We start from the raw sequence: 16,533 nt of genomic DNA, 5'->3' as shown, positions 1-16,533 counted from the left end.
AATCCTTTATCTGATTATTTTCTTCAGAAACAATATCATTATTATTGTTATTATTATTCTCATATAATACCATAGTTGGTTTGATTATTTGATTAGAATTATTTGATTTAATCTGTCGTTCAGATAATTTTTCATTTGAAAGAGTTGTTGATACTTTTTTGTTCAAATTTTCTGAAATGATTTCCTCAGAATCTTGAAATGACTAGAATAAAAAATTGATAGCACTAATAAAAAAATGTATTATTCAATAGAAATATTAAAAAATAAATATCATTATTTTGAAAACGTTATATGTATAAATACTTTAAGTTATATTAAAAATATGATGATGGCTTTCCAAACAGCTACAATGCTGATGTTATTGTTAGTAAATTGAGAGATTGTTTTAAGGTTGCTTATATGTCATGTATTTTTTGTGAAAGAAATATATTTAAAAAATAATAAGAATACAATATCACTGAGGGTAATTAATTTTACAAACAATTTTTCTGTGCTATGAAAAAATCTATAGGGATGAAAATGCAGAATAAGGATTCAAGCTTGGACAAGCGATTGCAGAGATATTATGGAGGTCCCCCATCATACCCCTTCCCCAATTTCTGAATGGTACCCCAGGGACACTTGAAAATATTATCATCCAACGGGTACCACTGTGAACAGATGGGATACTCGTCCAGGGGGTCAAAAAATTTTTTCAGAACGCAAGGACTTGCAGGTTTCGAGATATTTGTGATTTTCGTCTGAAAATTCAAATCTGCTTAAAAAATACTAAATTTTCCCAAAACTTCAATACATATTTCGCATATATACAGATATATATATATATACGGTATATCATTATATAATAATATAACAAGTATACACCTGATCAACACGAGACATGTACTAATAAATGGTGATTTTCCACTAGTCATCAGTACATTCTGATGCTAAGCTAATGCACACACAGAATGCTGTTTAGTAAGGTAGGACACTCTATATGAGGTGCATTCAGGAACTCCCAGGAATTCAAACATATATCACTGAAGAATAGCTAATAATATAAGAGCTGATCAATTAGTTATAACCACTAAAAAAAAATCTTTGACTCAAGAAATGGGTCTTTAAGCCTTGCTCAGTAATGATTTTACAGATATACCATTGAAAACAACCATTTATCTTTCAATTTGGTGGATTCAAACACGATTGGACAAGCACAAAACAGGAATCGCACAAAGATCATCCAAATAAGATAAAAACATCAGTAATCATTGAGAAAATTCATGATAACATTTTGGAAGATTGTTGAAAAAAAGATTTACCAGGTCATTTACATTGTGAACATCTCAAGTGAACGTACATGCCTAGATTACATGAAAATTTGGTGTTAATACATTTTCACCCATCTTAGATGTGTAGTTAAAATTTGGCAGCTGAGTAATTATGGCAAACTCAATAACAGATGTTAGCATTTCTAAAACAAGAAATACTTTATAAACTTACAGAATCAATCTGAGTACTAAGTGAAGAACTTTGAGTATGTCATTTACTAGCATGACTTCCCCAAGGACTCATCATTTCACAAATCATCCTTAATTTTTCACCATGTGACAATTTTGATGTCTTCTTTTTCTTTTTCTTCTCAAAAATATCTACTGTCTTATCAAATGTAGTATCTAAATCAGAATTAGATACTATATCTTCATTGCTATTTTCCATTATTACACTTTCGTCGTGAGATTCCACTGTAAAATATGATAAAAATTATTTGTGAAAACAAGTAAATAAAAATAAACCTTAAGCAATTCAAATTTTCTAACATTTTAAAATGCTTACTAAAATGTACATGTTTTAGGTTAGGTTCAGTAAACATAATAGTTTATACAATTTGACATGTGAACAGTCACTATAAAAATGGCAGAGCCATTTCCAAGATTAACACTGTTTATTAAAGAAAGTGAGAAATGAAGCAATTTCCCATTTTTTCCCCATCAAGCTGAAATGTCACATTATTATATTAAACTACTGAGATACAACTAATGTTCAATCCTACAAGTTATTCATGGTGAATGCTCCATTTACCATAGAAATTTTATAATGAACATCATTACTTTTAGAAAAATCAATCCTAACACACACCATTTGTATCTCACATGCTTTACAAGCATCACAGTCGCATAACAGAAATTTAAAAGCAGTGTAAAGCAATGAATTAATCAATTTCTTCCTATGTGAAACAATTCATTTTAAGCCCTTTCTGTTTATAAATTGTATATTTTGCATTTAACTGTAATGATACAATACTACGGACTTTTGGAAAGTTGTAGGCCTGACACAGAGACTGTGCAAATATGACCAAATTAGTATAATGTTTGTCAAGTATGATCAAACAGTATACATTTAGATGTTTTCTATAGATCTATATAGATTTTCATAATCATTAAAGATCTTTTGCAAGATTTGCATGCTGCAAATTTTCAGATGTGTAGGTGGTGTTTAGTTGCTTCTTTTTTAAAACAAATAAAGCAAACATTTTCTGACATATGGATAAAATTAAAGTTCAACCTGTTATAAGGTACTTTGTTTTAAAAGATTAACCCCAAGGACAAAAAAAAAAGGAATGGACCACTTTAAACGATTTTTCCTTTGTTTTCAATAATAAAAAGTGAGCTGCAAATTTAAATGTGGCCTCATACATCCATTCAAGATAAACACTCGGGTTAACCAAAACTGCTACGGCCAATGAAATCATCACCAACGCTATATTAAATGTTTGCTGACTGAAGGTGTATGAACTTGATGACATTACAAACAACTAAACATCCACATCTGGCCAAAAATAAAGTTCTCTTTCACCATGATAAAAAAATACACACGTTTCAAATTATTGCTGTAGAACTCCATGATCTACACTTCAAAGTTTTTTTACATGTGTGTATTTACCAGATTTGGCTCCCACTGATTACTTCTTCCCAAACATGAAGAAAAGGGTCGCTGGATGAATATTCAATTCAAACGATAAAGTCAAAGCTGAGAAAACCACTTATTTAGAACAGTTGAACAAATTTGTTTTTACGAACATTGCAGGAGTGACTTCATTGAAAAATAAAAAAATATTCTGAACCTTGTTTTCTTTGTCGGGCAGAGAACTTTTCAAAACAACCCTCACCAACGTTGAATTTTTAAAATACTTGTATTTTTTCACTACTTATACCTTTTCCTTTAAAAGTTAAGGGCTTAATATGAAACTAAAAAAGTTAACTTGAAACTTTAAACATTGAAACTACAAAATATTTCATGTTGCCTAAGATTTCTTTTTTGGGAGTGGGGATGAATTATGATGAATTTTATTGTAATATTATTACTAAAAGTTTATTATTTAAACTTTTAATAACATTAAAGTTTAAATAATCCAAAAAAGCTTTGAAAAAAAAATCAATATTTTTAAATTTTGATTAGTTCCCCACCATCAATATTGCTACCAAAGTATTTCTTTGGGGTCACTTGCACTACTACTATGCCTAAGAAGACATTAAAAAAAATTTGATATAAAATATGCAATAAACAAAAGGATAGCTTTTCTCAATTTTTGGGGGAAAGGGGAAAATATGTGGCAATTTTTTTTTTTAAATGGTAAGATAAGCATGCACACACATACTAAGCTTAAAATAAAGTGGGGTTATGTTTGCAAGTTTTTGAGAAAATGACCTCCAAAAAAACTCCCTGGAAATATTGACTCCAAAATTTTACCAAAAAATTGCCCCCTATACACAAGTCTGCAAAAAAATTTCAAGATCAGTCAATCCAATCAAAAGTTATTAGCTTCAAATATGTTAACACACATGCACACCACCTCTCTCTCTTTTCCTGTTTAGCCTCCTGTAACTACTGTTTAGATAATACTTCAGAGGATGATATGTATGAGTGTAAATGAAGTGTAGTCTTGTACATTCTCAGTTCGACCATTTCTGAGATGTGTGGTTAATTGAAACCCAACCACCAAAGAACACCGGTATCCACGATCTAGTATTCAAATCCGTGTAAAAATTTTACTAGGACTTGATTTTTACTAGGCTTTACTAGGACTTGAACGCTGGAACTCTCGACTTCCAAATCAGCTGATTTAGGAAGACGCGTTCACCACTAGACCAACCAGATGGGTACATACACACCACCTAAGTACATATGAACATTACCCCCACCATTTTATTTTTGGTTTTTGAGGTTTCTGGTCATCAACTTTGAAAAACATAAAAAAAACCATACTCGATTCTTTGATTGATTTACACTTTTCTTCTTGAGCTGTGATGCCAGGAAAGTAAAACAAATAATATAAACGCACAATCATAAAAGAAAAAAATAGAGAATATTTTTTGTTTAGGCACGATTTACTAGAGAGAAGATATTACATTTTTACACAAACATTAAAAGACTATATTACTGTAAAGTTAGTTGTAAGGGTACATAACAATTTTCTAAGTCTTACAAACTGTTTTACATTATAATCTTGTGTACATTACCAGAGTAAATTATACAAACTTATGATTTGTTAAAAAACAATTATTAAACATAGCACAGCACGTACCTGTATCATTTTTATGACCTTCATTTTCCTCATATAAAGGTTTCTTGTTACTTTCAACCATTTTAATACTGCCCTTTGGTTCTATAATATTCTTCTTCTTTCCTTTACTGCCTGGAGCCTAAAAAAAATATACACATAAAAATATTTTAAAAAAATAAATAGCATATCATCATCTTTCAAGACAGAAAGAATATAACAAGAAAGACCTACGATAGGTTCTTAGCTGTCTCTAACAGTTTTACTCTTTATTAGAGCAAGACTAAATAATTAAAAATTGTTTTACTTGACCTAAATGGCTCTAAAATTTGTTTAAATAAAACTCTTTTAAACATTAAGCTAAGTTTTTAAGCTACTAGGAGATCAAGTAAAACAACTTTTAAAAAAAAATTTAGTTCACTCTTTTAAAGAGTAAAACTTTATAGCGACAACAAAAACCATATGATCTTATCATAGATCCTTTTTTGTTAGATTTTTTTACACAAGATCTATCACATCATATATAATTTCTGAAAGTTGGTGTTAAATTTGAGATCATTATAAAATATACCTTCAATCCCTGTTTTATGATATAGCAGCTGTTGTGGGTTGTTGTTGCAGAAACAATAACCCGAGAGAATACAGCATTTAAGCAGTTAGAACCGACTGTCAATAGAAGGGAAAAAAATATCAGTGAATAGGGTACATATTTTATTTCCTCACATAAAATTTATCACTAAGATGTAGAACACTCCATACTCTCCCAGACTGACATTGATAATGTTGACATATTTCTTATTTCAGATTGATTTTAAAAGAAAATTGATACCAACCAGGTTAACAATGACTATCTTCACAAAACACAAATGAAGAACCTAAAAACTTGTTTTCTGATGAAAACATTGGGACTAGTGATCATCACAGATCTCTTCTGAAGCCAAATTTATATTATTTAAGACAGTTCTATAGAGACCAAAATAAATGGTGGTCTGACAGTACAAGAATAGGACTATATGATGAATGCATCAGAAATTCCTAGCCAAGCTTCTTTCACTATTTTCAATGGATCACCAAAGATGTCTGGCACTGGTGTGATGGAAGAAGACACTTTTCCAGTCAATCAATTTTGGCTGCTTTATCTTAACTGCTTGGTGTAATCTTTTCAGTCGTTGATAGCACCGGTCAATCATTTGACCAGTGAACAACGGCTTTTCAATCTCATCATATACACATTCCTGGCAAAAATTGTGATACCACAATTTTTTGGCATCAGTTCTTGCTTTTCTACCATTTGCAGAGTTTTAACATGCTTCAACCATGAATTTTTCCATATGTTATTGACATTTCGATCCATTCATTTTCATCATCTGTAATGAGCAGTTTCAAAAATGTTTCGATTTCATTCCATGTTCATATCACATTATGTCCAAAAATAACAACAATTTTTTTAGCAGCCTGGGTTTCATCAATTCTTCTCATTTTTGTAATAAAATTTCAAAATGTATTGTAATTCGTTTAATTATTATTTTCACTCCTTTCGACACAATAATTTTTAAATATACTAATATAATCATAATCTTTTTAAAAGTACTCAGTGATATGCTGCTATCTTTTAAAAAACACCAAATTAAAATGTTACCAGATTTCATTAATATTACCAGAAATATGTGATCTTAAAGTCATCTGCTGGGAGAATACGAAGAAACTTTTTCCCTAACCGCAATATAATAAAAAATCATTAATACAGTTTTCGTAAAATAAAATAAAAATATTTCAACAACCTTTTTAAACTACGTTTTATAAATAGATATGACATTAAATCATTGTTAAAACACAGTTACTCATAAATCTTGTAATCAGATTACCAGTTTTAAAAATTATTGTTGTATTATAACTACATCTACAGGTAACTAAAAAACAAGAAAAGAAATAACATAAATTTAATAATAATTACAGTTGTTGAAGAAGAGTCTGGTCCATCAAAAAATGTAGAGTTTTCTCTACTGTTATCATTAGATAGAAATTTCTCATCACTACTATATGTAAACGACCTCTGAATAGCAGCAGTAAATATTTCATCATATTCTGCATCGGTCAACGATCTCGCAGATAAAACCTAAAAATAAGCACAAAAAAGTGAAAACATAATTATTTATAAATAATTCAATAAAGGCGCATAAATAAAAATGATCAACTTTATTCATCAAATTCATTTACTACAAGATCTCTTCAGCACTCAGATTCTAGTAATAATACCAGACTTATTTTTAAAGTAAGATGTGTTTTGAACTGGCTGTCTACATACATGATGTAAACAGATGGCGTTTGTGTAACTCAGTTATTTCAATCAGTAGTCAGCTGTTAGCAATAATAAATTAGTCATTTTGTTATTAGTTGTTTATATTCATCTATTAATAATGAGTGCTGCAATTTGTGATCTCTCACAAATGTGAAATATGAGAGTAATCCAATTTTTGATGACAAAATACAATTCTGTAGCTAAAATTCAAAGACAAATTTGTGAAATTTATGGACCAAATATTATGAACCGATTCTAAAGTAAGACAGTGGTGGCAATCATTTAAAAAAAAAAATGGCAAACGACATTCATGATGATGACCATAGAAGCCGGCTGCCAGTAAGAATTTGATTGAAAAAGTAGATGAAAAATTTGAGAAAACCAGTTTGGTAAAGCCAGGAACACTGACAAAATCAGTCCATTTTTATTGTGATCTAAGAGCTGACTACAGATCAACCCAACACAGAGTGTTTTGTCTGGTGGCTGCATGATAATCCTTTCAGATTAAGCCGGACTACATTAAGGTCCTATATTCTTGTTGAATTAAACTGGACTCTTAGCCTCGACATTAAATACTAAACGATTTTTATTTTTTTTTTTTTGTCTTCAGTCATTTGACTGGTTTGATGCAGCTCTCCAAGATTCCCTATCTAGTGCTAGTCGTTTCATTTCAGTATACCCTCTACATCCTACATCCCCAACAATTTGTTTTACATACTCCAAACGTGGCCTGCCTACACAATTTTTTCCTTCTACCTGTCCTTCCAATATTAAAGCGACTATTCCAGGATGCCTTAGTATGTGGCCTATAAGTCTGTCTTCTTTTAACTATATTTTTCCAAATGCTACTTTCTTCATCTATTTTCCGCAATACCTCTTCATTTGTCACTTTATCCACCCGTCTGATTTTTAACATTCTCCTATAGCACCACATTTCAAAAGCTTCTAATCTTTTCTTCTCAGATACTCCGATTGTCCAAGTTTCACTTCCATATAAAGCGACACTCCAAACATACACTTTCAAAAATCTTTTCCTGACATTTAAATTCATTTTTGATGTAAACAAATTATATTTCTTACTGAAGGCTCGTTTAGCTTGTGCTATTCGGCATTTTATATCGCTCCTGCTTCGTTCATCTTTAGTAATTCTACTTCCCAAATAACAAAATTCTTCTACCTCCATAATCTTTTCTCCTCCTATTTTCACATTCAGTGGTCCATCTTTGTTATTTCTACTACATTTCATTACATTCGTTTTGTTCTTGTTTATTTTCATGCGATATTTCTTGGGTAGGACTTCATCCCGCCATTCATTGTTTCTTCTAAATCCTTTTTACTCTCGGCTAGAATTACTATATCATCAGCAAATCGTAGCATCTTTATCTTTTCACCTTGTACTGTTACTCCGAATCTAAATTGTTCTTTAACATCATTAACTGCTAGTTCCATGTAAAGATTAAAAAGTAACGGCGATAGGGAACTAAACGATAAAATATTAAATAGACTTTACTATTAAAATATTCTGAGAATTATTGTATTTAGAATAAAATGCCACCACTCAATAAATGATTAAATTTAATTTATTTATTCTGATTCGCTTAAAGCAGTCTAATTAATACTGATTAAAATGGAGCAGGATTAAATGTGCATAATCATTAGAACACATGAACAAAAACACTTTAATTGAAATAAAATAAAAAATACCTTTTTAGGTTTTCCCCCTTTTTTGCAGACCTATCTTCACTTCCAATAGTCTTCTCAACAATATTTTCTTTACCTTTTGATACAAATGTCTGGAAATCAGGACGTTTTGTTGTTTTCTCCTAGAGAAAAAAAAACATAAATATAAATATATATATAATTAATACTTTTAAGATATTATAACCATTTTATACATCTATAACAGTACACAATGCATACACGTACCATTTTGTATCATGACCAGATGTGTCAATCCACTATACTTATTGACTTTTCTCTCACTTACACCCATTCATTGATTTAATTCATATAACTAATAGTAAAGGAATTAAATTATAATCATCAAAATAAATGAGGTTAGATCTTTCTGACTGTAAGTTAATTTTGGAACATTACACTCTTATTGCAATACCACAATATACGATCTATTTGATACAATACCAAGTCATGATATATGATATTTTCAAGTGTATAGGTTAGGATTTTACAGTCTTATAAGAACAATTGTGTCCTTTTAATTAATAAAATGATTTTAAATATTAAAGTTATATTAATTAAATTTGACTGCAGATCTGCTGATCAACTCTGACAGAAGAATGAACATTAATCTTATCACTGCAAGCAAGGCAATAGGTTAATGATTAAAATTAGCCAAACAGTTATTTACGCTTCTAAATATTAGGACCATACAGAAAATGAACATTTTTGCGCAGCACTCATGGCAAGTGAAAAATTCATGCCGTTATTTTCTCGACCTCAAGAGAATTTATTATCATAAATTTTTTAGATATAAAAATTAATAAAAACTATAATACTAACAAACTGGGTATTGATATAAATAGGAAACCCACTAAACAGGGCACCATAATTCGTTTCAAACTTGGAATCAAAAAATATTGATGTTTAATTCTTAATATAGCTATGAAATATTTAAAACATAACAATATAAAATTAAACATTGGATTATATCAAACATATAGTTATAATTAATGGATACAATGAAAACTTAATATAACAATAAATCTAATTTAGATAAACAGGGAGTATATAGTTTACAATGTGCAAGTTGTGATTTGGAATATATCAGGATTACAAACCAATCTTTTTCGATCAGAATTAATGAACACATTAATTGTATAAATAAGGGAAATATGGAACAATCCAATTTTGCTAGAAATATCTTAGAAAATAATCATAATTATAATCCAGATAATTTTATTTATATTCTTGAATATTCCAGTAACTTTCATAAAACAAATATGATTGAAACAAATTACATATACTTAAATAATACAAATTTGATAATGATGTATTATTTAAACAAATGTTAAATAATAATATTGATTCTTAGATTGGTTATACTGTTTCATACTAGCAAACACAACAATTGAGAGCTTCATACTGACATGATGGACAACGTCGACAGTAGACCTTTTGACGATCAATTGTTGTATTTATAATTTTTGTTTTTAAAAAATTCAAAATTCATTAAATATATTAATTTGTGAAGGAAATAATTATTCCATAACACATAAATGTCCCTGATGATGGATTAATTTCCGAAAGCACTCAGACATAATAATAAAAATAGTTAGTAAGTGGAAATTATTCTATAATTAAAAATAAAATCAGTATATTGAAAAAAAAAAATTTTAATTTTATTTGGCTATCTCTGGAACCAATGAAAGTACCACTTATGATATATCATTGAAAAGCTCTCAATGAGGGGGGTTATTACTGCAATTAAGAAAGGTCCAAAATCCAATTTTTTTTTTGGATTTTGGGCTTTTTTGGACACTTTTGGTTCAGTCGATTGGAATCAAAAGGGGAGGTCCACAGCACTAGGTGTTAAAATAGTCCTAAACCAAAATTTCAACATCCTACACCTAATTGTTTTTGAGTTATGCGAGAAACATACATATGAATGTACTTACGTATAGACGTCATACTGAAACTAGTCAAAATGGATTGAGGGATGGTCAAAATGTAGATTTCTGTTGAAATCTAAAAACCAGCATTTTTCACATTCACAGTTTTTCACTCCCTTGACTTTGTAAAAGGAAGCACAAATTATTAATTCATTTTTTGGGGAGGGGGTGAATATTAAATATTTTTTTTTGTAATTTATGACTTTGATAAAAGAAACTTCAACTTTCTATGAAAAATTTTTGCTAAAGTATCCCCCAAGTAAAGATTTGAAATTTTATTTCAGCCAAAACATAACACAGATTTTTCCAATTTTTGCAGAAATTTATTACACAATTTCCTCCTGAAGGTAACACCTGTCAACCAAGTTTGAAAAAATTCATCAACAGGATCCAAAGTTATAAAAATCAAATATAGACTTACCTACATACATACATACAAACAAATGTCCATCTGATACAAAATAAATTTTTTGGATTTGGGAGCATTAGAAGTAAAAACTTTTTTTGGAGATTATTTATTAAAATTTATTATTTTGTTGAAAATTTTTTTATTATAATGATTCTTTAAGGCACAAAACTAAAAAACCAATTTTTTTAAGAATCTGTATACTTCTCTGTTATAGCTGTAGATTCTAAATTCAAGAATACTTCACAAAGAACAAATTTACTAGCAAATTATGATGATGTAAATTAATTAATCAACAGAGAGAAAAAATTATCTATAATGTTCACTAAAGCAAAGACAACTCTTGTCAATTCTCATATTCATGAAAAATACTGTTTTGAATATTTTCATGTCACTTTAATATATATTATCACAGCTGCAACCGTAGATTCTTATATAATATGGGGGATGAAATGGAGTATCATCTGAATTCTATCATATCTGCAAAGTTAAACACATTGTGCGTATAAAAAGAAAAACTTTGCAAATTTACCTTCATTTTAATGAATTACTCTTTAGAATTTATTTTATAATCTGTTAGTAGTTAATTAACATATTTTGAGGAAAGTTGAAAGAGAAAAATATTCCACTAGATACATGCACTAAGTATTATTAAAATAAATAACAATAAATACCTTAGATTTTTCATCAGTTTTTGGTTTAATTTTATTCTTACTGAGAACAGAATAATCGTTAGTGACAATACCGGATTTAGTCACCATTACATTATCACTTTTAGTTGTAGTGGTAGCACTAGATTTAATACCACCTTTGACAGTGTTTGTTGAAGTTGGTGGAACAAATGTAGGAGGTTTAAATATTGGCTTTTTCGCAGTAAGTTTTGAAACATTTTTCTGACAATCAGACATGTTACAAAAATGTTTTGACTTGTGGGTAAATAACCTGAAAAATAAAATGATCCAACCTTAAATAAAATATAATTTCTTTTTATAAAAGAAAAAACTATAAAATTAATAACAACAATGTACAAGGTCTTGATTATCTGTTGAAAATAATATCATATAATCAAATTGCCATGACAGCTTACATGCACAGTAGTAAACGGAAACTATATTCTTGATACAAACGCTTCTATTCAATGTTGATTAACTAGCAATCAATGAAACATGGATTCAAATGTGATAAATGAATTATTATGATTAATTTTTTATAAACTAAGGACAATGCTACCAAGATCCGTAAATTATTTTTTCATTTTAGTAATAATATTACGAATGGCAGTGGTATGACAAATTCAAGATGAAAGAGTTGATGCACAGCTCATTTAACAACACAAAAAAATTCAACCATTCAGTATTAACAAAAAAAAATAAGGCTATAATGTTTTACGATTCTAAGCCAAATTTGCTGTAGAATGCATAAAATCTGGAACTACAATAACAGAGCTAGAAGAAACTTCATGTAATCAATTCAAAACTAATGATATGGGATACTCACGATGATATTATTTTGATAAAAAGAAGATACTTCTCGATAAGTTGCAATTTACCACTTTAACAAGTAGATTTTCAACCATTTTCACACTACACCTTGCCAGTACCAAATTATTACCATTGATTTCACAAATCAAATGTTTCACTGGCAACCCAATGTTTTGAAACCAATAAAGTTCAAGGATGGGACCGATAACTCAGGTACATCTTTTACAAAACGAGCTGGCCTGCAAGGATGTAGAGTTGATGTACTCCCATCTTCATCACCTCACAATGCAAGGATGCTCAAAACCATATTCTCATCTAGCCTACGATGCCTCATGCATAATTTCACTTTATTCACGTAGTTATTTAGGTATTTTTCGATTAGCATCCTACTTAATATGATATCAACATAACCTAATGCTCTCTATCCTTGTCTAATTAACCTTGAATACTAAATGCCACGAGACTAACATGATGCAAAACTAAATATAACTGAAAGCAAGAAAATACAAGTTTTCAAATCTCATTATCGCAATAATATGAAAAACATAATATAAAACTGAAAATGTTTATTTTTAATGAAATAATAATTATCTAAAATAATATTATCAATAAGAATAAGGTTAGTGAGCAAAGTAAGCATTAGGTTATGTCAATATTGTGTTAGGTGGGATGCTAACCGAAAAGTACTATATTTATTCTGACTGTTATAAGTAATCTATCAAACAAAATACATAATAATGAAAACTATTACTTTTTTTAATTAACAAAAATCATTAATTTTTATAAATTGATATACCATGTAAACCGAAGATGTTAAAGACAATGACAGATAAGGTCAAAAAATTATATACTTTGTATGTATAGACCTGTACAGTTCAGCTTGTAAAACTATATCCTGTTGAAAGCTTGACATAGCATAAATAAAATACTGAATGTGACTGTAATGCAGATAGATGGGTAAATTATACAGTTTCAATATTTGTTTATTAATTCTATATTACTTTTTGCATTTCATGTATTTATTTCTAATTTTTATGCATATTACATTACTTTCATATTATTTTCAATGATTTTAATGTGTATTATACTAAAGCTTGGAAATGTAGGTACAATCTAATCCAAGAATATCAATTTTATTTTAATAATATTACAGTAAAAGTTTATTTTTTATTTATGAATATTTTAATTTAGTTATGATCTTGTTTTATGGCATTGTTGTAATGCAAACAAGCCTGGCAATGTGGATATAATAGTATTACAAATATATTTATTAAACATTAATTTCATTTAACTTTATAAGTAATACTGGGTTTAAGTATGTGTAGTAAAGATGCCTGGCATTGTAGGCACAGTAGTTTCAATATTTTTCAATTTTCAATATTATTGAAATTTTATTTAATATTATTTTTTATACGTTGAACATATAAATTTAATTGTTCCAGTAGTCTATTAATATGAATACAGTAAAATTCAATAATGTAATTAACTGATTAATTTTACACCATTATTGTAATAAATTTTAAATCTTATTTACGTATTGATTCATTTTCTTTTAAATATTTGCATGTTAAATTATTTTTATATTTTCAAATTGGTAAATTGGGTTGTTTTAAAGATTTACTTTAATAAAAGTTTATTTCTTATTTATATGTTTACCTTTTTGTTTTTGTAAGTCAAAATACTATTTCTTTTTGTATTTTAATGGATGGTTTATATTGCCTGAAAAGAAGCCTATTATCATAGGTAAAAATAAAAAACAATTTATTCGGTTTAATATCATTGAAATGATTTTATTGCATGTATTTAATTTTATTTACCTTTGTTTTTTAGAATTTAATTGTTTTAATACTGTCAGATGGTGACCATAAGTATTGAGTCCAAAGTTCAAATCTACTTTATTGCACTCTATGTAATTTGAATTTAATACACATTTTTATCTTCTTAGAAGTATAGTTTAATTATGTTAGAATGGCAACAAACCACACCAGACAATTAACTTTGGTTTATAAAAAGGTCGCTGATGAATCTCTTTAGAATTTCTAAATACAAGGCAACAATAATTCTGCTTATTAACTAAACTCCACAAAGATGAAAATACGCTTTAATCAGAACAAAACAAAATTATCCATTACTTCTGAGTGATTTCGAAACAGATTCAGTACAACTGTATAGTTTTCAACTCTTTTTTGTTTATGTTTGCCCATCACCTGAATTTTATAAGAATGAAAATGTAAATATTACACTAAAATTTTGAAAATTAGATGGCTGATAAAATTGAAACCTAAAAATTCTTAATTACAGTAAAGGTGAGATAAATCGCTTGATATGAATGACAAGAAATTGAGAATATTTTTTAAAAGTAAAAGATACGATATATTGTTAGGCCATGCATTAAAATATAACATTAAGGTAATTTGGGAATGGGGGATGTATGTAGAAGGTAAAAAAATAGATGATAAAAACTGAAAAGTTTTAAAAATTGAAAGAAAGATAATTACGAACGTAGGATGTCGCAATTATGAGGTTAAAAGATTTGCAAAAGCACAAAAACCTATAACTTATTATAGAAATATTTTAAGCTCTGGGTATTTCTAAAGCTTAACAGTACAAAACCGTTATAAATAATAGCACAACAATCATTTTATGAAAAACTTCATAAATTCTTTGTTTAACTTAAGATTACTCCTTTTAATCATGAAATCTATCACACAAGCTTTACATATCACAGTGAAATTAAACGATTAGATTTACTTGAATTCATACTATTCTACAACTTACAAAACTGTATTTCAATTAGCCTACAAAATGAAACCAGTATTATTAAGAATAAGAACAATCTGCACTCCACTTAAAAAAAAAATAAGCCTAATAGGCAATAGAATGATTAGTATGCCTACTTTTGCCAGTATATATTATGTCTAATTTGACCTTGTAAGCTTAATACACATAAGTTAAAACTTATTTACATTTCCCCCTAAAATTAGCCCAAAGCGTATTAAATGCAATTGATACTGGTAGAAATCTTTTTCTAGATATCAGATTTATAAATTTCCTGTTTTGCAAATGATTAATTCAATAATTTACAAACAGTAATTAAAAATTGATGATAACCTGAAAAAAATAATTACAAAAATTTATGCTAATAAATTAATTTTAACCACATACATACAATTAAGTATTTGAAATGCTCCCCATAAACAACTGAAATTACACTTTTTTACATTGCTAATTAATTAAATTAAATTAATTAATTAAATCATTTATTAGTGTAAGTATAAAAAGATATCACTTTTATAAAATTACAAACAATAAAAGTGATTTAACAATTTTATAAAAAAAGATAAATTAATTTTAATTGAAACTTAAAATTAAAAAAAAAACTTTATAAAAGAATTTTCCTGATTATAATAAAGTATCAGTAAATGATTTAACACAATGTTATCTTCATAATCACAACTTACTGTTTCAATTGCTTATTTAATTTAATCAGCATATAATTAAACCCAAATTTCTTAGAAAATAAATATTTTAAAAATTACATGCCAGAACAATTTTCTAATGCAAAATCCTGAAAAAAGAAGAAATAAGGTTGCTGGGAAATATATAATTTGCAGTAAAAGTGCAAAGAGTAAAAGTAATAGGGACAAAAGATGGGTATATATGAAATGGAAAATTGATGATGTACACTGTATCAAAAAGAGAAATTATATTAGCAAACAACTGAACAGGATATATATGATGCATCTACCTAGCGATAACTAAAACACACAAAATAAAATTTGACAAAATGTAAATTTAAATAAAAACTTTTAAGAAGTGGCTGTAGAACAGTGATCAAATATAAAAAAGTATCCAATGCAATAGAAAAAAAAAGAATCTTCTAGAGAAACCACAAAATTTCATTGTAATTACTCCAATGTAAGCTGTTCAATACAATATTTTGAAAAAGGGCAATTTTTATTAAAAAAATAACAATCTATTTAAAATTCAAAATCTATTATGAAAAATAAGATTCACCGAGGTAATACGATATTGTAAAAAATATTATTACTGCAAAAATATTATTAAATATTTTACCTAGAAGTTCATTCCTTTTCTATGTTGTCACACTTTTTAACTTTCAATATTTAAACGCTGTAAACATTCCTTAATAAAAAAAAATACATCCAAATGAAGAA

At 28.1% G+C, this 16,533-nt stretch overlaps 1 protein-coding gene across 1 annotated transcript; it reads right to left on the bottom strand.

The window, feature by feature from the left end:
- Positions 1–61: 61 nt before the first annotated feature.
- Positions 62–11,782, bottom strand: LOC142333359 (uncharacterized). The gene is made up of 5 exons (XM_075380380.1): positions 11,639–11,782; positions 6,495–6,656; positions 4,565–4,682; positions 1,483–1,724; positions 62–202 (listed from the first exon to the last, which is right to left on the bottom strand). Exons 1-4 carry the CDS (start codon positions 11,780–11,782, stop codon positions 1,522–1,524), a joined length of 627 nt encoding a protein of 208 aa, XP_075236495.1. The 3' UTR covers positions 62–202; positions 1,483–1,521.
- Positions 11,783–16,533: the final 4,751 nt, after the last annotated feature.

This window comes from Lycorma delicatula, chromosome 12 (assembly GCF_047948215.1).
Source record: "Lycorma delicatula isolate Av1 chromosome 12, ASM4794821v1, whole genome shotgun sequence".
In the NCBI taxonomy this organism is placed as follows: domain Eukaryota; kingdom Metazoa; phylum Arthropoda; class Insecta; order Hemiptera; family Fulgoridae; genus Lycorma; species Lycorma delicatula.
The sequence above is the reverse complement of the archived record's forward strand: the minus strand, read 5'-3'. Positions and strand labels throughout refer to the sequence as shown.

Bases quoted from the DNA above. Each gene is read 5' to 3' on its own strand.
- LOC142333359 (XM_075380380.1), bottom strand. From the start codon at position 11,782: ATGTCTGATTGTCAGAAAAATGTTTCAAAACTTACTGCGAAAAAGCCA. The intron at 4,683-6,494 runs GTAATTATTATT...TATTTTTTTTAG, and splicing joins CAGACTCTTCTTCAACAACT to GCTCCAGGCAGTAAAGGAAA. The intron at 1,725-4,564 runs GTACGTGCTGTG...CATATTTTACAG, and splicing joins AGGTCATAAAAATGATACAG to TGGAATCTCACGACGAAAGT.